Source organism: Notothenia rossii (assembly GCF_949606895.1).
Source record: "Notothenia rossii genome assembly, chromosome: 7".
In the NCBI taxonomy this organism is placed as follows: domain Eukaryota; kingdom Metazoa; phylum Chordata; class Actinopteri; order Perciformes; family Nototheniidae; genus Notothenia; species Notothenia rossii.
The window spans coordinates 619,627-641,902 of record NC_136905.1 but is presented as its reverse complement, the minus strand read 5'-3'; the positions used below and the strand labels follow the sequence as shown (position 1 = coordinate 641,902).

Sequence of the window (22,276 nt, the reverse complement as noted above, 5' to 3'; positions counted from 1 at the left end):
GAGAGGCAGCAGGGCGTTAGCTTCTAAAACATGACGAGTTAAAGGAAACAGGAAACAGAGCAGCTAGTGTTAGCTGAGAGGCAGCAGGGCGTTAGCTTCTAAAACATGACGAGTTAAAGGAAACAGGAAACAGAGCAGCTAGTGTTAGCTGAGAGGCAGCAGGGCGTTAACTTCTAAAACATGAAGAGTTAAAGGAAACAGGAAACAGAGCAGCTAGTGTTAGCTGAGAGGTAGCTGGGCGTTAGCTTCTAAAACATGACGAGTTAAAGGAAACAGGAAACAGAGCAGCTAGCGTTAGCTGAGAGGTAGCTGGGCGTTAGCTTCTAAAACATGACGAGTTAAAGGAAACAGGAAACAGAGCAGCTAGCGTTAGCTGAGAGGCAGCAGGGCGTTAGCTTCTAAAACATGACGAGTTAAAGGAAACAGGAAACAGAGCAGCTAGTGTTAGCTGAGAGGTAGCTGGGCGTTAGCTTCTAAAACATGACGAGTTAGAGGAAACAGGGAATGGAGGAAATGAAACTTACTGCTGTGAGGATCTCTGTGCCGGTCAGTGTCGGCCATCAGGAAAACTCCTGTCTGCTGACAGATCAAGTGAAACGTAAAGTAAAACTACATGTAATTCAGTCTGTGAGTTTCTGTCCGTCGGCTGGGCAGTTGGTCAGTTGGTCAGTTGGTCAGTTGGGCAGCTGGTTGGTTGGTTGGTTGGTCAGTTGGTCAGTTGGTCGGTGGGTCAGTTGGTCGGTGGGTCAGTTGGTCGGTGGGTCAGTTGGTCAGTTGGTCAGTTGGTCGGTTGGTCAGTTGGTCAGTTGGTCAGTTGGTCGGTGTTTCAGTTGGTCGGTTGATCAGTTGGTCAGTTGGTCGGTTGGTCAGTTGGTCGGTTGGGCAGTTGGTCGGTTGGTCAGTTGGTCAGTTGGTCAGTTGGTCAGTTGGTCGGTTGGTCAGTTGGTCGGTTGGTCGGTTGGTCGGTGGGTCAGTTGGTCAGTTGGTCAGTTGGTCAGTTGGTCGGTTGGTCGGTTGGTCGGTTGGTCGGTGGGTCAGTTGGTCAGTTGGGCAGCTGGTCAGTTGGTCAGTTGGTCAGTTGGAGTCAGTTGGAGTCAGTTGGAGTCAGTTGGAGTCAGTTGGAGTCAGTTGGAGTCAGTTGGAGTCAGTTGGTCAGTTGGAGTCAGTTGGTCAGTTGGAGTCAGTTGGTCAGTTGGAGTCAGTTGGAGTCAGTTGGTCAGTTGGAGTCAGTTGGAGTCAGTTGGTCAGTTGGAGTCAGTTGGTCAGTTGGAGTCAGTTGGAGTCAGTTGGTCAGTTGGAGTCAGTTGGTCAGTTGGATTCAGTTGGAGTCAGTTGGAGTCAGTTGGAGTCAGTTGGTCAGTTGGAGTCAGTTGGTCAGTTGGATTCAGTTGGAGTCAGTTGGAGTCAGTTGGAGTCAGATGGAGTCAGAGTGAGTCAGTTGGAGTCAGTTGGAGTCAGTTGGAGTCAGTTGGAGTCAGTTGGAGTCAGTTGGAGTCAGTTGGTCAGTTGGAGTCAGTTGGTCAGTTGGATTCAGTTGGAGTCAGTTGGAGTCAGTTGGAGTCAGATGGAGTCAGAGTGAGTCAGTTGGAGTCAGTTGGAGTCAGATGGAGTCAGAGTGAGTCAGTTGGAGTCAGTTGGAGTCAGATGGAGTCAGAGTGAGTCAGTTGGAGTCAGTTGGAGTCAGTTGGAGTCAGTTGGAGTCAGATGGAGTCAGAGTGAGTCAGTTGGAGTCAGTTGGAGTCAGTTGGAGTCAGTTGGAGTCAGTTGGAGTCAGATGGAGTCAGTTGGAGTCAGTTGGAGTCAGTTGGAGTCAGATGGAGTCAGTTGGAGTCAGTTGGAGTCAGAGTGAGTCAGTTGGAGTCAGTTGGAGTCAGATGGAGTCAGAGTGAGTCAGTTGGTCAGTTGGAGTCAGTTGGAGTCAGATGGAGTCAGAGTGAGTCAGTTGGAGTCAGTTGGAGTCAGTTGGTCAGTTGGAGTCAGTTGGAGTCAGATGGAGTCGGAGTGAGTCAGTTGGAGTCAGTTGGAGTCAGTTGGAGTCAGATGGAGTCAGAGTGAGTCAGTTGGTCAGTTGGAGTCCGTTGGAGTCAGATGGAGTCAGATGGAGTCAGATGGAGTCAGAGTGAGTCAGTTGGTCAGTTGGAGTCAGTTGGAGTCAGATGGAGTCAGATGGAGTCAGTTGGAGTCAGATGGAGTCAGTTGGAGTCAGATGGAGTCAGATGGAGTCAGAGTGAGTCAGTTGGTCAGTTGGAGTCAGTTGGAGTCAGATGGAGTCAGTTGGAGTCAGTTGGAGTCAGTTGGTCAGTTGGTCAGTTGGAGTCAGTTGGAGTCAGATGGAGTCAGATGGAGTCAGATAGAGTCAGTTGGAGTCAGTTGGAGTCAGATGGAGTCAGTTGGAGACAGATGGACTCAGTTGGAGTCAGATTGAGTCAGTTGGAGTCAGTTGGAGTCAGATGGAGTCAGTTGGAGTCAGTTGGAGTCCGTTGGAGTCAGATGGAGTCAGATGGAGTCAGATGGAGTCAGAGTGAGTCAGTTGGTCAGTTGGAGTCAGTTGGAGTCAGATGGAGTCAGAGTGAGTCAGTTGGTCAGTTGGAGTCAGTTGGAGTCAGATGGAGTCAGATGGAGTCAGATAGAGTCAGTTGGAGTCAGTTGGTCAGTTGGTTAGTTGGAGTCAGTTGGTCAGTTGGAGTCAGTTGGAGTCAGATGGAGTCAGAGTGAGTCAGTTGGTCAGTTGGAGTCAGTTGGAGTCAGATGGAGTCAGATGGAGTCAGATAGAGTCAGTTGGAGTCAGTTGGTCAGTTGGTTAGTTGGAGTCAGTTGGTCAGTTGGAGTCAGTTGGAGTCAGTTGGAGTCAGATGGAGTCAGTTGGAGACAGATGGACTCAGTTGGAGTCAGATTGAGTCAGTTGGAGTCAGTTGGAGTCAGATGGAGTCAGATGGAGTCAGTTGGTCAGTTGGTTAGTTGGAGTCAGTTGGAGTCAGTTGGAGTCAGATGGAGTCAGTTGGAGACAGATGGACTCAGTTGGAGTCAGATTGAGTCAGTTGGTCAGTTGGTTAGTTGGAGTCAGTTGGTCAGAGGGAGTCAGATGGAGTCAGATGGAGTCAGTTGGTCAGTTGGTTAGTTGGAGTCAGTTGGTCAGTTGGAGGTCAGTTGGAGTCAGTTGGAGTCAGATGGAGTCAGTTGGAGTCAGATGGAGTCAGTTGGAGTCAGTTGTAGTGTCTCTAGTTTCACGTAGCTTTGGTCTCCAGGAAACAGAGGATGAAGAAGAGGAAGACGGTCCTAATGAAGACTGAGGTCAGAGTTCAGGTGGAGAGGGGCGGAGCGAGACGCTCCTTCAGAGGAGTCCTGCACAGGTGAGAGGAGACTTCAGTACCAACGATGGACAAACAATAACGGGATGCGAACGTGTGAACGCACAGTGAGCTCTGGTTGTACATGCATCTGATATCTGTCTTCAGCTATAGTCAAAATCTATTTTTAACATCACATCATTGCTCTGTTAATGCTTTAATAGTTCCTTTCACCGAAAAGCAGTGCCACAACACGGCTCTATTTTCATCACCTTCTCAAGTTAAGAACTGCGTTTTTATTTGAATCTGCCACCGTCTATCAGACACTGTCTATCACATTGCAGTGATTGTAACGATCGTATTACTTCATGAATTGTACTGAACAGACTGTGTGTGGTTTGTCATGCTTTGCTTTCTGTTATTTTGTTCACCGTAACACGTTGCTTTTGTTGGGACCCCCTTGAAAACCAGATGGTGCACCTCAAGGGGTTTATCCTAATAAATGCCCTAGTTAAAACTGTGCAATATACACCTGGCTGCTAAATCCTCAGAACTGTTACACCATGTGTATTTTGTAAAATGTGTAACTTATTTTTATTATAATTTATTTTCTAATCTTCAACAGTGTTTGCATGCATCTAGGGAACATGAAGCTGTCTGTGGCTCTTCTCTGCTGGAGCAAGGTAGATGTCCCCTCTGTGGGTTGATGAAGGGATTCTGATATATTTTCCAACATCATCCCTCCCCAGGTCAGCGTGCCGCCCTCTGCCTGCTGGGGTCAGAGGTCACCTGGTGGAGGGGGGGTGCAGCCTGGGTGCGTTTGTTTCCGGCCTGCTGCTGGCCTCTCTGTACGGGGTCTCCTGTCTGCCCCTGCAGGAGCTCTGGCTCTGCGTCTCCCTCACCCTCAGCCTCGCCGCCATCGCCTCCTTCTCCATGGGCCTGTCCTCCGGGGTCCGGACCTCCGTCTGCGTGATGCTACCTTCACTGTCTGCAGGTCAGACCAGCACTCACCTGCACAGGTGGACAGTTCCCGCAGAGGGGGCTTCCTGCTAGCAGTCTGTTTTCATACACATTTATTAACATTGCACTGTTTTCACAGTGATGTACCAATCCGATATCAGTCACAGTACTTTTCAAATGAAATAGTTTTATCTGTCACTTTAGTCCGGGGGTTGGCAACCCCTGGCACGCGTGCCAGGGGTTGGTAACCCCTGGCACGCGTGCCAGCATTGGCACGCGGCACCGTAACCAGTGGCACACTAGGAATAAGTGGAATAAGTGTGCAAAATATTTAAATTAATTTTCGGATCCTGAACGAGACCGCCGCCAGAGCTCGTCTCCCCATTACCTGCAGAAGGAAGTCATGCACGCAACGCAGCCCCGCTCTCTTTATCTCCAGGTGACTTTCTGCCGCTTTCCTCCGTGGTGCAGTGCTGATCGTTTCACCACGGAGGAAAGCACTTCACTAATTGCAGTACCCATAAGGAGCTGTGCAAATGACGCAGTTTTTGCGTGGCTGTGTATTTAGTTGAAAGCCCAGTGGCGATCTGCTCATCTCTCATCGAAATAATATGCTACAAAGGGGCGGACTGGCCATCTGTGTGTTGAACGTTCCTGTCGGCTCCCAGACCGTAGTCGAGGAGGGAAGAAGCAACAAGCTTCAGGTTCAATAACCCACTTTAGCTCAAATGACTGGAGAGAGGCGAGCTCTTCTTGGGAGGCCGTTGCATTTATTTAGCTGTTCTTCTGTTTCACAAAATACATCACAGACCTCTGTTTTTCTGCTGCCTCGTTTCACTTCCAGAAACAAACATACGTTCCCTCACTGTCGCTCTACCATCCACACACACACATGCACAAGCCACACCCCTCTCTCTCTCTCTCTCTCTCTCTCTCTCTCTCTCTCTCTCTCTCTCTCTCTCTCTCTCTCTTAAAGGGACAGCGATCTCATCTCACTCTGCATGACCCTAATATCATAACATGTGTGTTCTGGAGAATCACAGAACGGACGATCGTCCTTATTATTATACCTTTTAAACCAATTATTTAAATGTGTTTGTTAAATTCGGCATCATAAGTTGCGTTGACAGGTCCACACACTGCTTCCCCCGCAGCGAGGCTCCCCCCGCCCTCCTGCTGATAATTCTCGATCGTTGGCACGCTGATAACAATTCTTTTTTTAAATGGCACTTCATATCAAAAAGGTTGCCGACCCCTGCTTTAGTCTATAATGTATTCTAAATCTGTGGTTGAATGGAGCAGTGCATTGTGGGATTGTTGTGCCTGTCAACACCCAATCTGCATCCCTGCCCTATCTGCAGTGCGCATGTGCGAGATGGTCCGCCATATTGGAGAACTCCGTACCCTAACCCAACTAGGACACTTGACGCATATTTATATGCTACCTCTGGCTGAAATGATTAAAAAGAGCGACCTAAGCTGATCACATCTATGCAGAAGACACCCTGATCTATTTTAAAATCACACCAGGAGAGTGTTCTCCGATTAGAACACTGAGCACACTGAGCACATCACTGGCTGGACGACTCAGAACTTTCTCCAACTGAGCAAACGACAAACTGAGGTCATTGTTTTTGGAGCAAAGAAGGACCGATTAAAAGTAACCACAGAGCTTCAGGCGGCAGACTACAAAGTAACTCACAAAGCAAGATGTCTGGGGGTAGTGATGGAATCAGACCTGCATTTCAACAGTCATTAGGTGTGCTTATTACCACCTGAAGAACATATCCAGGATTAAAAAACTAATGTCGCAACAGGACTTAGAAAAGCTTGTCCATGCTTTAATCTTCAGTAGACTGGACTACTGCAATAGTGTCTTCACAGGGCTCACTAAAACATCCATCAGAAAGCTGCAGCTGATCCAGAGCGCTGCTGCTCGTGTCCTCACTGACACTAAAAGAGTGGATCACATCAGTCCGGTTCTGAAATCTTTGCATTGGCTTCCACTCGGCCAAAGAATTGATTTTAAAGTACTATTGCTAGTTTTTAAATCATGACATGGTTTAGGACCAAAGTATATTGTTAAACTCCTGCATAATTACGAGCCATCAAGGTGCCTCAGGTCTTCTGGGACCGACGGGTCTGCTATCGGCTCAGAGAGTAACAACAAAACATGGAGAGGCAGCGTTTAGCTGTTATGCCCCGACACTCTGGAACAAACTACCCAAAGCATGCACGTCCGCAGAGACGCTTACTGTTTTTAAATCCAGACTAAAAACATATCTCTTGGGCTGCTTTTAATTCAGCTGCTTGTATTCACACTACAGTATGCCTTTGCCTTTTAAACATGGATTGTGTACCTGTGGTGTTTATGTTTATTATTTTATTATCTTTGCTTTGTAATGCCTGTTGTAAAATGCCATTATATGTGTTTTTACTGTATTTATTCCTAAAAAGTCTTTTAATTTGTTTTGTAAAGCACTTTGAATTGTCGCGTACAGAAAAGTGCTGTATAAATAAACTTGCCTTGACACAGAGGCGTTTGGCAAAACACAAAAAGAAGACTCAAAAGAACGAGAGACGAGTTATTGTTATTACAACGTGACTTCACTCTTATTTCAAAACTCTTTTTATTGGGTCTTTTTATTTGGGGTTAAGTACTTTGTCAGAATAAGTGAGACATGGATTTAACTTCTGTTAGACAGCTATCATACTGAAGAAATATTGACTGTGAATATGCAATATGTATGGCATTCATAATTTATATCTAATTACATTAACTGTGAATGTCCTTCATTTTATTTGAAAATAATAACAGATTTTTGTAAAGATATTTGAGACGTTTATAACTCGCGCATGCACGAGGCAAATCAGGCAGCCGTCTAGACGTCAAATGTCCTATTAGAGTTTCCGTATGGAGTTGTCCAATATGGCGGACCATCTCGCACATGCGCACTGCAAACAGGGCAGGGATGCATATCGGGTAGTGACAGTGCCCCCTCCTGTGTTTCAGCTCAGGGCAGGAAGTTCCTCCTCTTCCTGTTCATGTCGGCGCTGCTCAAAGGCCCGCTCACCAACACGCTGGAGAACACGGAGCGCGCCGCCGCAGGCCTGCTGTGTGGAGCCGAGCTCGCAGCCAATCAGACGCAAGAGCTGCTGCAGAGAGCGGCCACGCCCCTTTTCTGTAAGCCCCGCCCACCAACATCAACACAACACAATACTTTTAATAAATACTGTTATAGAGGTAGGTGCAGGAATGAGTCTTTAACTCTAGCGTGAGTCAGCATTTCCTCACTTCCTTTCCCCTGGTCTGGAGGTCAATGGTTTTCCGAATGTGTTTCTAGTTGTTATCCTGAAATAAGATCTGTGGTTAACACAAGCTGAAGAGATTTTAACGTTTTGTTCTACGAAATTAGCGACGTGCTGTAGTTCCGTTATAGCCCAACATTAGCCTCCTTTAGCTTAGCGGTGGTGACGTGAAGTCATGTGACCGTGCTGTAGTTCCTCTATAGCCCAACATTAGCCTCCTTTAGCTTAGCGGTGGTGACGTGAAGTCATGTGACCGTGCTGTAGTTCCGTTATAGCCCAACATTAGCCTCCTTTAGCTTAGCGGTGGTGACGTGAAGTCATGTGACCGTGCTGTAGTTCCTTTATAGCCCAACATTAGCCGCCTTTAGCTTAGCGGTGGTGACGTGAAGTCATGTGACCGTGCTGTAGTTCCTTCATAGCCCAACATTAGCCGCCTTTAGCTTAGCGGTGGTGACGTGAAGTCATGTGACCGTGCTGTAGTTCCTTTATAGCCCAACATTAGCCTCCTTTAGCTTAGCGGTGGTGACGTGAAGTCATGTGACCGTGCTGTAGTTCCTTTATAGCCCAACATTAGCCACCTTTAGCTTAGCGGTGGTGACGTGAAGTCATGTGACCGTGCTGTAGTTCCTTTATAGCCCAACATTAGCCTCCTTTAGCTTAGCGGTGGTGACGTGAAGTCATGTGACCGTGCTGTAGTTCCTTTATAGTCCAACATTAGCCTCCTTTAGCTTAGCGGTGGTGACGTGAAGTCATGTGACCGTGCTGTAGTTCCTCTATAGCCCAACATTAGCCTCCTTTAGCTTAGCGGTGGTGACGTGAAGTCATGTGACCGTGCTGTAGTTCCTTTATAGCCCAGCATTAGCCTCCTTTAGCTTAGCGGTGGTGACGTGAAGTCATGTGACCGTGCTGTAGTTCCTTTATAGCCCAGCATTAGCCACCTTTAGCTTAGCGGTGGTGACGTGAAGTCATGTGACCGTGCTGTAGTTCCTTTATAGCCCAACATTAGCCTCCTTTAGCTTAGCGGTGGTGATGTGAAGTCATGTGACCGTGCTGTAGTTCCTTTATAGCCCAACATTAGCCTCCTTTAGCTTAGCGGTGGTGACGTGAAGTCATGTGACTGTGCTGTAGTTCCTTTATAGCCCAACATTAGCTTTTTACTTCAGAGATCATAAAGTGGTGTTAATATGTGGAGATTATTCTGCTGAACTAAACGTGTAAATATCATAAACGTTTGTTTTACTCAGAGATTATTTTCTGACATAATCCAAAATTACACGGAGGAATCCCATTGGACAAGGGAGATGCTGCCTTCAGGGACCAACACAGAAATAGGACGTCCTGCAGCTCTGTATAGTCTGTAGTCAGTGAAGTGTTGTTTGTGTGTCAGCGGTGTTGGACAGAGTCAGAGAGATCAGCAGTAACGCTCACGCTGCCGCCGCACGAGTGAGGAGCCTCATCGACGCTCTGACTGACAGCGTCCGCCACGTTGGTGAGCAAACACCAGATATGTAGTTCACACATTCTTTAGAAGTACAGATAATTGTGTTTAAAAATACTCTGGTGAAAGTAGAAGTACTGACTAAACTTCTTTCCTCAAGTCAAAGTAAAGAACTTTGAAATGTACTTCAGTAAAAAGTACCCATAACTAGCAGCTGTTTTAAAGAGTACCTGACCTCCCTTTATATGAATAGAACAATAATGTCATTGTTAGCTAATGAATGTTTCCATGGTGACCAACGGCAACATGACAACGTTTCCATTGGTCCCTCTTCTTTAGAGAAGACCAGGAAATGATGGATACACGGATCGTGTTCAAATCAATAGGCACGCAATGACTCTAAATAATAATGATCACGCCACCAAACACACATTCAGACTAAAGGAACCAGCTGTTTGGAAAATGAGAGAAGTAGAAAGTACAGGTATTTGAGTTCAACATGTGAGAAGTAGAAAGTACAGGTATTTGAGTTCAACATGTAAGAAGTAGAAAGTACAGGTATTTGAGTTCAACATGTAAGAAGTAGAAAGTACAGGTATTTGAGTTCAACATGTAAGAAGTAGAAAGTACAGGTATTTGGGTTCAACATGTAAGAAGTAGAAAGTACAGGTATTTGAGTTCAACATGTAAGAAGTAGAAAGTACAGGTATTTGTGTTCAACATGTAAGAAGTAGAAAGTACAGGTATTTGTGTTCAACATGTAAGAAGTAGAAAGTACAGGTATTTGAGTTCAACATGTAAGAAGTAGAAAGTACAGGTATTTGAGTTCAACATGTAAGAAGTAGAAAGTACAGGTATTTGAGTTCAACATGTAAGAAGTAGAAAGTACAGGTATTTGTGTTCAACATGTAAGAAGTAGAAAGTACAGGTATTTGTGTTCAACATGTAAGAAGTAGAAAGTACAGGTATTTGGGTTCAACATGTAAGAAGTAGAAAGTACAGGTATTTGAGTTCAACATGTAAGAAGTAGAAAGTACAGGTATTTGAGTTCAACATGTAAGAAGTAGAAAGTACAGGTATTTGTGTTCAACATGTAAGAAGTAGAAAGTACAGGTATTTGTGTTCAACATGTAAGAAGTAGAAAGTACAGGTATTTGAGTTCAACATGTAAGAAGTAGAAAGTACAGGTATTTGAGTTCAACATGTAAGAAGTAGAAAGTACAGGTATTTGAGTTCAACATGTAAGAAGTAGAAAGTACAGGTATTTGAGTTCAACATGTAAGAAGTAGAAAGTACAGGTATTTGAGTTCAACATGTGAGAAGTAGAAAGTACAGGTATTTGAGTTCAACATGTAAGAAGTAGAAAGTACAGGTATTTGAGTTCAACATGTAAGAAGTAGAAAGTACAGGTATTTGAGTTCAACATGTAAGAAGTAGAAAGTACAGGTATTTGAGTTCAACATGTAAGAAGTAGAAAGTACAGGTATTTGAGTTCAACATGTGAGAAGTAGAAAGTACAGGTATTTGAGTTCAACATGTAAGAAGTAGAAAGTACAGGTATTTGTTTTAGAAATGTAAGAAGTCAAAGTAAAACGTGGTCTTAAAAATAAGTAGTGGAGTAAAGTACTGATACCAGAAAAAGTATTTGTACTACACTACTTCCACCTCTGGCAAACACACACTGTGTTGTAATTGCAACAAATCCTAAAAGTCAATATTTTGAGATTTGGCCGTGACCTCTGACCCCTCAGCGCGAACTCTGAGGAACGTCCTTCACTTCCTGGTGGACATCGGGGACGTGTGCAACGCTAAAATGGGCTCCCCGTACAGGAAGTGCCGCGCGGTGTTCGCCGAGGCGCGGGACGACTGCTCCGAGTTGCTCGGAGAATTCAACTTCCTGTGTGGCATTGTGGACGGCTTCCTGCCGCTCTGCAGCCTCGCCCGCGGTGCGTTCACTTACACCTCCTTACCTTACATTAACTTTGTAATTACTGTACATTTGTAATTCAACCTGTATATTTTCTACATTTTGGAATATTTATTTCTAGTCTTTTAACTTTTATTGTACGATGCCTTGTCTTTTTATGCTGCTGCAACGCAAACATTTCCCAACTTGGATCAATAAAGTACTTCTTATGTTATCTGACCTTATCTTATACATGGTTTCTTCAGAACTGAGTGATTGTTGGCATGTTTGAAGAAGTTAACGATACGTTTACTCAGAGTTTCAAGTGAAACACTTTATAAAAGGTTTTATGTACAAAACAAAAAACTCTACAACGTCTAGATTTAATTTTCTTAAATGTTCTTAAAGGTGGGGTAGGTAATTCACTTCAGAAACACTTGTTGTTATATTCCATGGAATGCTCTTAACATCCCGATAGCAATGAATATCTTAAATGCTTTGACAACAAATCCATAAAAAATATCATCTGTGGAAGCCGTGGCGCTGTAAAAAGCACGACCAATCATCTGAGCCGGCTAAAGTAACTGGATGGCCTACCTGCCTGTCAGCCTTCCATCTGTGCACAAACTTATCTCGTGCCCTCATTGGTGATGTGTTCGTTCGTGTGTGTTGGAGGAGGGGCTCTGTGAGGAAGTGGCAGATTTCTTCCGGCTGCGTATTTTCAAATTCTAGCGCACTCGAGCTGGTTTCTCCATTCTTACCCACCCCTCCTTTAAGGTATTAATTAACACAGGCCTTTTAAAAAACTAATGTCTAAAAGCTATTTTTCTTTATTATTAATTTTGACATTTTGAAAGCACCTTTTCCACATTATCAACTTCAATATTATATTTGTAAAGAAAAAAGTTAGCAATAATAATAAACCACAGTTGACAGGATATATGGCATTTAAAAATAAACAATAATAAACTAAAAGCTGTTTTGGTCATTTTAAATATATATATAAAGTGTATATTTACATACCTGCGTTCAGACATTTATAAACCAAATATCCTAAAGATGACATATTTAGTGATTGCTGGTTATCTTTATGATGTTTGTGTTCCAGCCGGCGAGCTGTTCTGCGTCATCCCGTCCTACATCGCCGAGCATCTGAAGAAACGTCTGGCAGCGCGTGAGTTCTTTATCTCAGTTTCCAACTCTAATCTTCAACCTTGAGCCTGCTGCCGTCCTCTGGGTGAACGTGTTCTGTGAGTGTGTTTCTGAAACCTCCCTCAGCCACGGTGGCAGCGTTCGAGCGGATGAAACGGGAGTTTGACTTCAACATCTCGGCCTCGGTGACCTTCGAGCTGGAGGCTAACAGCAGCCGCTCTCTGCAGCAGGTTTCTCAGGACATCATGCAGGATGTCTCCTCCGAGCTGAAGCTGTTTCAGACGCTCAGCGCGCCGCTGATGTACGGAGGCTTCCTGCTGCTCGTCTGCGGCTTCCTGAGGTCACTCACTTAGATATCGTTATTACACAAGGACCATGCACAGTAATAACACAAACTCTCAACAAACTGGAGAGATGCCAGACTATAGATAAAGCTCACCTGCACTCCCTGGGCAGGAACAAATGGAAAATCAACTAACACCTTTCTTAATGCCTTTCACACAAACGCTTCAAACAGAGAAAAAAACATATTAAATTACAGTAAAACTAATATCGGCAGAAACATCTGAGAAAAATAATGAACATCTGAGAAGGTTTTAAGATCAGGTGGAAGCAAATTCCAATGTTTGATTAACGGAAATGAAAAGAAAGATTCTGCATAGGCAGTGGGGGGGGGGGGGTTAGGGTATAAAGTCACATGACTTCTCATACTTGCCAACCCTCCCGGTTTCCTCCCAGTGTCACATTTCTCCCGCATTTCTCCCGATTTCTGACATAATCAGATTTTGTCACAACTGTTTTCACTCAGACTTTAATACAGCGACACCATTGTTTGGTTTCCATGGTAACGCGTCTCTTTAGCAGCGCGCAACTCAAAGGCAGATAGTCACAGAAAACAGAACAAGAATCGACAACTCTACTCTCTGCTCACTCCTTTCCCAGCCCACACATATGCTCCATCAAGGATGGTGCTTCAGGCCGCAAGGCAGTGCACCTACAACTACAATCAACATGTTAATGTTAATCTAATACAGCTCCGGCGATCCACTAGCAGAATCACGATAACGGCGTTGTGTTGTTGAAGGAAGTCCCAACGGAGAATACTTTTGCTGTAGTACATATCGATATACATCGGTACAACTATAAGACCCCACGGTTTGATGATTGATAGGTGTGTGGGCTGTCTTTCATTTTGACACACAGAACAATGGGGGCTATCCACCCTTATCCACAATGTAAAGTAATTCACACAGCCTCTCCCTCTTCTCTCAGTGAGGAGCAGCAGGTTCAGCTTTCAGAACAAAGTAACACAAAACTAAAATGGCATTCATTTTTTAAAATACGTTGTGTATTAATATATATTTATTTATTTTTCTTCTCAAGAGAGCACCAGAATGTGTATTTGATGTTAGTATTTCAAAAAATCTCCTGGGGGAGAATCCCCCCAGACCCCCTTGCAGGGGTTGGGTTTTCAACTCTTTGACCTGTGGGGAAATTGCAGGATTGTCTCCAGGTCGCCCTTTTTATTTACTACAAGAAAAATGTGCCTTTTTATTTCATACAGTTCAATTTGGATTGAGACAGGAAAATAATCTAAACATCACGCGTGGCGTTTCACTGTCGAGGGGAGCGTGTATGTAATTACATTGCAAATACTGACTTGAGCCCCACCACTGTATGGGTTAGCCCTACCATAGATTACCCAACACAGATACTCTGGCGCCGCAACTGTTTGCGGTCTACTATGACAAAGAAGAGCCTGTCAAGTTTGGCTGTACTCAGCATTGAATCAAAACGCACCATAGCTTTAAATCTTAATAAGTTTGTGGCGTTTTGCTGATCAAGATGGTAATCGCCACATTCAGCTGTTATAGACCTGCCAACTTGATGCTCTGCTCACGGATGAGTCGATGAGAATAATAAACTGTTTAAGAAGATGACCTTACATGTGTAAATATAGGTTTCTTCTTTGTGGGGGTCTGCCCCCAAAAAAAAGTTTCAAGTCCTGAGAAAATAAAATCAGACGGTGTGTAAAACTTCACAGCCCAGCCAAAAAAAAGTAACCACTTTGATTTAACTAGGCCAGTAGGTAAGGACTCTCCACTGGATAATAACTTCAGCGATGTTTATGTTTTAGCTGAATACACGTTTTTTCTAACCCTAACTGATGCAGTTAGTCACTTCTTTAATGTTTGTTCTTTCTGATGTAAAGTCAAGGTTGTAACTGTTTGCAATGAAGTTGTGTGGCGCTGAACTGTTGCTTTGATTCTTTTGAATTATGATAGTAATTACTGGTCTTTCAAATTTGAAGGAGGGTGAGCAAGCATCTTGAGGAACGTTCATCATTAACTCCTCCAAAAAATATAGTTTATTTAATAATAACACTGAATATGTGAATCATAACAGTGATTGACAGCTGATAGGAATAATATGATTGTTAATATTATCATATTCATACAGACACAAATCAATGAGACAGTTAATAAATGTATTTATTGCAGCACTCTGCATATTTGGTACCCCTGCTGGTCTTAGAGTTAAACCAACTCATTCAGTTAAAATTCATTAAATGACGTGTGCCACCTTATATATTTATATGTAAGGCTTTACTGATGTGCCACAATAATGTCACCTAATGTTATTGAGTCAAAATATCAATATTGTGGCTTTCCAAGTTAACATTGATTGATATGACTGCGATTAAATCAGCATATACTTCTGCCAGGGGATGCCATCCCTGAAATTCTCCTGCCACCCTCTGGCCACCCCATGAATATTTGTCTAGATCCGCCCCTGTTGGCAAGTATATGCCTAATGTGGGTGATGACGTTTAGTCGTATCATTTTAGACTCTTGTTAGCAACCACTCTTAAATCCACCAGTGGGGTATTTAGAGACGTATTCTATGTCGTAGAACAAAGCGTTAACATCTCTTCAATTTGTGTTAACCTCAGACCTGATTTCAGCTTTTAACCAGCGTGTAAAGAGCAGTACGGCCACAGGGGGGCGCTATTTTATTGACACACTTTTATTTGTGTGTGTGTGTGTGTGTGTGTGTGTGTGTGTGTGTGTGTGTGTGTGTGTGTGTGTGTGTGTGTGTGTGTGTGCGCAGGGCGGTGCGGTACCGACACAGGTATCTCCGTGAGCTCGACTTCGATAATGTCTACCTGAGTGCTCAGTTTGAAGAGCTCGACCGTCAGGTGACCTGCGGGGGCGGAGCCTCAGTGCTGCCAATCACAGGCAGGGAGGCCAAGACCTACATCACACCACGTCAGTACAGTGTGTGTGTGTGTGTGTGTGTGTGTGTGTGTGTGTGTGTGTTGTGTGTGTGTGTGTGTGTGTGTGTGTGTGTGTGTGTGTGTGTGTGTGTGTGTGTGTGTGTGTGTGTGTGTGTGTGTGTGTGTGTGTGTGTGTGTGTGTGTGTGTGTGTGTGTGTGTGTGTGTGTGTGTGTGTGTGTGTGTGTGTGTGTGTGTGTGTGTGTGTGTTTCTGTGTTTTTGAATGACGTCATCACTTTTGGCTTTGTTAAGTGATGTGAACTGAAATTCATTTAAATACAAAACAAAACATACAAAAAAGTAACACAGCTCAGCTCACACACCATAAAACAAGTACAAGTAAAAACTCAAAAAAAATTAAATGCAAAAAAGCAACACTCTAAAGATGTTAAAACGGCAAATGTTAAAACGCTAAGGAGAAGAGGTGGGTTTTAAGAAGCGATTTCAAAGCAGGCAGTGTGGAGGTCTGTCTGATCTCCAGGGGCAGAGCGTTCCACAGTGTGGAGGCCTGTCTGATCTCCAGGGGCAGAGCGTTCCACAGTGTGGAGGCCTGTCTGATCTCCAGGGGCAGAGCGTTCCACAGTGTGGAGGCCTGTCTGATCTCCAGGGGCAGAGTGTTCCACAGTGTGGAGGCCTGTATGATCTCCAGGGGCAGAGCGTTCCACAGTGTGGAGGCCTGTCTGATCTCTAGGGGCAGAGCGTTCCACAGTGTGGAGGCCTGTCTGATCTCCAGGGGCAGAGCGTTCCACAGTGTGGAGGCCTGTCTGATCTCCAGGGGCAGAGCGTTCCACAGTGTGGAGGCCTGTCTGATCTCCAGGGGCAGAGCGTTCCACAGTGTGGAGGCCTGTCTGATCTCTAGGGGCAGAGCGTTCCACAGTGTGGAGGCCTGTCTGATGTGCAGGGGCAGAGCGTTCCACAGTGTGGAGGCCTGTCTGATGTGCAGGGGCAGAGCGTTCCACAGTGTGGAGGCCTGTCTGATCTCCAGGGGCAGAGCGTTCCACAGTGTGGAGGCCTGTCTGATCTCTAGGGGCAGAGCGTTCCACAGTGTGGAGGCCTGTCTGATCTCCAGGGGCAGAGCGTTCCACAGTGTGGAGGCCTGTCTGATCTCTAGGGGCAGAGCGTTCCACAGTGTGGAGGCCTGTCTGATCTCCAGGGGCAGAGCGTTCCACAGTGTTGAGGCCTGTCTGATCTCTAGGGGCAGAGCGTTCCACAGTGTGGAGGCCTGTCTGATCTCCAGGGGCAGAGCGTTCCACAGTGTTGAGGCCTGTCTGATCTCTAGGGGCAGAGCGTTCCACAGTGTTGAGGCCTGTCTGATCTCTAGGGGCAGAGCGTTCCACAGTGTGGAGGCCTGTCTGATGTGCAGGGGCAGAGCGTTCCACAGTGTGGAGGCCTGTCTGATCTCCAGGGGCAGAGCGTTCCACAGTGTGGAGGCCTGTCTGATCTCCAGGGGCAGAGCGTTCCACAGTGTGGAGGCCTGTCTGATCTCCAGGGGTAGAGCGTTCCACAGTGTGGAGGTCTGTCTGATCTCCAGGGGTAGAGCGTTCCACAGTGTTGAGGCCTGTCTGATCTCCAGGGGCAGAGCGTTCCACAGCTTGGGAGCCGCTACGGAGAAGCAACTCTGAGCTTGGACCTGGTTTTAGGCACATTCAGGAGCAGCTGGTCCGCTGACCTGAGAGGGCGGTTCGGCGTGTAATGCTGTAGCAGCTCAGCAAGGTACGGTGGGGTCATGCCATTTAGGGATTTAAAAGTAAATAAAATAATTATAAAATGGATCCTAAAATAAATTGGCAGCCAGTGGAGAGAAGCTAAGACAGGGGAAATGTGGTCATACTTCCATGTGCCAGTTAAGAGCCTTGCTGCGGCATTTTGCACCCGCTGCAGTCGTGCGAGGGAGGACCCACTGACCCCCATGTAGAGAGAGTTACAGTAGTCTAGCCGGGTGGTGACAGAGGCATGGATTACTGTCTCAAACTGATGTCTGGAGAGAAAAGGTTTTACTTTGGCTAGCTGCCTCAGGTGATAAAAGCTTGTTTTTACCACAGACTTAATCTGACTCTCAAGTTTAAGTTCACGGTCCATTTTAATACCAAGGTTCGTAATGGTGGGCTTGGTGTATTGATGCAAGGAGCCCAGGTCTACAGAAGTGGTGTCAGTGGTGCTACCAAAAACCATTACTTCTCTTTTTCCTTCATTGAGTTGAAGGAAGTTACACGCCATCCAGGCCTTTATGTCATCTAGGCACTTTAGCAGTGGGCTAATTGAGTAACCCTCCTTCTTTGTTAGAGGGACATAAATCTGGCTATCGTCAGCATAGCAGTGGAATGCGATGCCGTGCTTTCTAAAAATGGACCCAAGAGCGAGCAAATAGAGGGAGAATAGCAGGGGGCCTAATACTGAGCCCTGTGGGACCCCATACAGGAGTGGAGCAGAGGATGACTCGGAGTCACCAAGGCTGACAGAGAAAGTTCTGTCCTTCAGATATGACCTGAACCATTCCAGGGCTTTCCCCTCAATGCCCACCCACTTCTCCAAGCGGGAGATCAGGATGTCATGGTCGACCGTATCGAAAGCAGCAGTTAAGTCAATAAGTAGGAGCACAACGCAGTCCCCAGAGTCAGCAGATAAAAGGATGTCATTAGAGACTCTTAAAGCGCTGTCTCAGTGCTGTGCATAGTTTTAAAACCGGATTGGAAAACCTCCAGTCTGTTGTTCTCTTCCAGAAAAAACATAATTTGACTGAAGACAATCTTCTCCAGGATCTTTGACATAAAAGGCATTTTGGAAATGGGCCTAAAATTAGCCAGAACCGTGGGATCCAGGCTGGGTCTTTTAATACGAGGTACTGCAGGCTTCAGGTTTTCGGGGACCTTCCCTGCGAGCAGGCTGCTGTTTATAACTGCCAGCACAGATGGTCCAACAGTGGGGAAAACCTCTTTAAAAAGTCGAGGCGCGACAGGGTCATTTGGAGAACCAGAGGGCTTTAACTTGGAGACAGTCTCCTGTACAAAAGACAGAGCTACAGGCTCAAAGTGATTAAAGACAGCAGAACACGGTGCAGGAACTGAGGGGTCAATTGCAGGAGCAGAGATTTGAGCAAAATCTTCACAGACCGCGGTAGAGGTCTCCATAACGGTATTCTGGGGGGCATTAAGGACCAAATCAATAGTCTGGAACAGAACACGTGGCTTATGACGATTTGACCGAAAGATGTCAGATAGAAGTTTGCTTTTTGCCTCTTTCACAGTGATCTGATAGAGACGCCAACACTCCCTCAACATTTCAGATGAAACTTGCAGTTTGTCCTTTTTCCATTTACGCTCAGCTCTACGGCAATCCTGTCGGACAGACCGAGTCGTATCATTTAACCAAGGCTCAGATTTAGTTTTAGGTTGACTGGTTTTTAAAGGAGCAACAGTGTCTATGGCAGCTTTGCAAGTAGAGTGAAACCATGAGCTCAGCTCATCCGTTTCAGGTGACAGAGGTTCCAGATTCACACAGTTCTGTTTAAAAGCGGCAGAGAAGTGACCAGCAGTGGAGGGGTTAATAATGCGAGCGCGCCGAGGAGCAGCTCGCGGTTTAACCGTTTCACAAGAAAGACTCACATCAGATAACACAGGACTATGATCAGAGAGAAAGGCGTCACAAATCTCCAGGTTAAGAACCGGCAAACCATAAGACAGAACAAGATCAAGTGTGTGTCCGCGTTCCTGCGTTGGGCCAGACACTGACTGCACAAGATTAAAGGAATCAACAAGGTCTAAAAAGTCCTTTGCCATAGCTTTGTCGGGGCAACACACGTGAATATTAAAATCCCCAAAAATAAGAACACGATCATATTTTGGCATAATTTCAGCCAAGAAATCTGAGAAATCGTTTAAAGATCCCTTTTTGTATTTGGGAGGTCTATAGACCACAGCACTGTATGAGAGCGACCAAGCTGGAACACGCTCAGTTCAAAGCTGCCGGGTGAGAATGTCAGTGAAAGCTGCTGGCATTTATAGTCACTCTTAAAAACAGTTGCTCTACCTCCACCTCGGACTGACTTCCGCGGAGAGTTAAAATAAAAGAAATGCTGCGGTACAAGTTCGGTAAACGCGCTGGATTCACCAATACTGAGCCATGTCTCAGTCACCAAGAGGAAATCCAAGCCCTTGGAAGTGAAGAAATTCTTTAGGACAAAAGTCTTGTTTGTTAGCGATCTTGCATTCACCAGGCCAAACCTAGCAGGGGCCGGCAGGTTGGCGGCGTTAGAGGTCCGGGGAGCCCGACACAGAGACCTCAGGCTATGCGGATTAACCCCGCGGCAGCGGGGACGAGGGGAGCAGGTCCCGCGGTGCAGGAATGCCTCATCCGGGTCGACGACAGGTACCAGCCAGGCGTTGACAGGGTCCAGGAAGCGCCTCGAAAAAGAGAGACGAGGCTCAAACTCAGTATGACAGAAAAGATGAGCTGAAAAAGCCTTAATTCTGACCAGTCCACCACTGCCTTCTCCCCTGCGTTCTCCCCTGCCTTTCCCCCTGCCTTTCCCCCTGTGTTTACAGCGGGTAGGTGGAGCCGGGGTGCGGCACAGGTAAACTGGTCCCCCTGGTAAAAACGGAGGCAGCATTTTATCTCCACTACGAGTAGACTTTGCTGGATTAATGGCAGAAAAGCGAGGGTCCAGCAGTGTCTGGCGATCGTACACCAGTAGAGAGTTGACATTTTGCATTAAGCATGACAAAAACAGTACAAAAACACGCAGCGTAAGCATCGGCAGGCGGCAGGCCACACACACTGGCGCCATTTAAATGATCTAGATCAGGGGTGCTCACACTTTTTCAGCATGAGAGCTACTTATAAAATGATCAAGTCAAAATGATCTACCTACTACAAAAAATGCAAAACATATATTTATTTATAAATATATTGAGGATTCTTTATATCGCATGAGCCAATATTGCACAACACAACACAATTAACTATGTACATTTTTTGTCATTACCCGAGTTTACTCTGATGACTTGCACTGAATTGAATCAGCCAGGGATGCATAGTCCGGACGGTAACTGCTGACAGCCAGCCTCAAGCACACTTCCAAATGTTCATCAGTCATGGTGGAACGGTACTTGGACTTGATGATCTTCATGTGGGAAAAGGCTGACTCACATAAATAAGTGGAGCCGAATAATGCTGTCAAGGAGGTAGCACATTTCCTCATGTTGGGGTACTTTACCTCTGTGAGTAAGTTCCAGAACTGTCCATGAGCTCTGGACTTCAGCTCAATGTCAGCTTGTAGTGTCAAAATCTCATCTTCCACTACAGAAGAGTTCAGGTGAAACAGTGTTGCAATTTTTGATGCGAGTGAATCAACCTCAGCATCTTCCCGAAAAGGATAGCACATGAATGTAGCGACTGGCTCGAGCAAAGAAAAGTCTTGAAAGCGTTTGTCAAACTCTGACAGACATTTGTCAATCTGCTCTGTGTAGCGTGCAGTGTCAAGTTGCAAACAGGCCTTCCTTTGCATCTCCAGCTCTGACGCCAGGTTCTGGAAGTTTGCCAAATCATGGCGCTGCAGCTTTGAGGAGAGATGTTGCATCTTTCGTTTGAAAGCATTAACCGAGCTGATCATATTGATCACTGTTTTGTCTTTTCCTTGCAGCTGTAGATTAAGGTCATTCAACATGTTGGTCAGATCGGTTAAAAATGCCAAGTCTAACAGCCACTGACCGTCATTTAGTTGCGTGTATTCTGCATGTCCAGCTACACGGAAAAACTCCTTAATCTCCGGACAGAGCTCTCGAAATCTTTGCAGGAATTTCCCTCGACTAAGCCATCTCACGTCAGTGTGTAGCAACAACTCAGAGTGGTCGCAGTCAGCATTCTCCAGATGTGCACGGAATAGCCTTCTTTGAAGAGATCTGGCGCGAATAGAACAGGCGATCTTCGTTGCAACATCCATGATCTCTTTCATGTTGAGCATTTTAGCGCATAACGCTTGTTGGTGGATTATGCAATGGTAATTTAGGAAGTCCGGAAAAGCATCGTCCTGCCTGCACTTTGCAATAAATCCATTCAAGCGGCCAACCATTGCGGGTGCTCCATCCGTGGTGATAGACATCAATTTGTACACTGGGAGCTGAGTTTTCGCGATAAAGTTTTTAAACGACTGAAATATGTCCTCTCCTCGCGTCTGTTCTTTCATGGGCAGTACTGTTAATAGCTCTTCTTTTGTAGTGATATCACTAAACACCATACGAATGAAAATGCACATCTGGGCTGTGTCACTCACGTCCGTTGATTCGTCCAACTGCAGTGAGAAACACTCGCAATCTCCAATGTCCTTCCAAAGTTGCTGGGTTAAATCCTCAGCCATGGCTTCACAGCGCCGTGTAACTGTGCTTCTTGACAGCTGGAGAGCTTTGATCGAAGATAATATTTCTGCCTTATTTTTAAAGTCTCGGAACAATGAGTCAGCTGCTTCAACGAATGCCTCTTTTACCATCTCTCCGTCTTGGAAGGACTTCTTGTTATTGACGATGATGTGACTCACCCGGAACGATGCTTCGGTGGCGGCTTTCGCTTTTGAAGTTTGTTGCGTGAAAAATGACTGCTGTCCGGACAACTGGGATTTCAGTTCCTTCACTTTTCTCTTTCTCAGCTCGCTTTTCGGCGGGAAGTCGGTGTCGTATTTTCCATGAACAGTCCGAAAATGCCGCTCCACATTCCCCTTCTTTGGTATTGCTATGGTAGACTGGCAGATGAGGCAAACGCACTTGGAAAATGTCATCGTGAAAAAAAAGTCCTCCTCCCATTCCGTATGAAAGTTATACGTTTTTTTCTTCTTACTTGGTCCAGCTACCTCACTCATTTTTATACCCTTTCATAGGTTTGAGAGAAAAAACCAAAGGCTGAAAACTGGCCGTAACTCGCTGACAAGCTTGCTAGTTAGTTAGCACTTAGCGCAGTTGT

At 45.6% G+C, this 22,276-nt stretch overlaps 1 protein-coding gene across 1 annotated transcript in view; it reads left to right on the top strand.

The window, feature by feature from the left end:
- Positions 1–3,255: 3,255 nt before the first annotated feature.
- The window catches only part of dcst2 (DC-STAMP domain containing 2), a gene marked incomplete at both ends in the record, with an annotated part of 25,795 nt that continues 6,774 nt past the window's right edge, over positions 3,256–22,276 (top strand). The window contains 8 exons of the mRNA XM_079640864.1: positions 3,256–3,350; positions 4,037–4,281; positions 7,261–7,431; positions 8,944–9,045; positions 10,746–10,940; positions 12,009–12,074; positions 12,179–12,392; positions 15,164–15,321. Coding sequence (XP_079496990.1) covers positions 3,256–3,350; positions 4,037–4,281; positions 7,261–7,431; positions 8,944–9,045; positions 10,746–10,940; positions 12,009–12,074; positions 12,179–12,392; positions 15,164–15,321 — 1,246 coding nt within the window. The remainder of the gene's footprint in view (positions 3,351–4,036; positions 4,282–7,260; positions 7,432–8,943; positions 9,046–10,745; positions 10,941–12,008; positions 12,075–12,178; positions 12,393–15,163; positions 15,322–22,276) is intronic.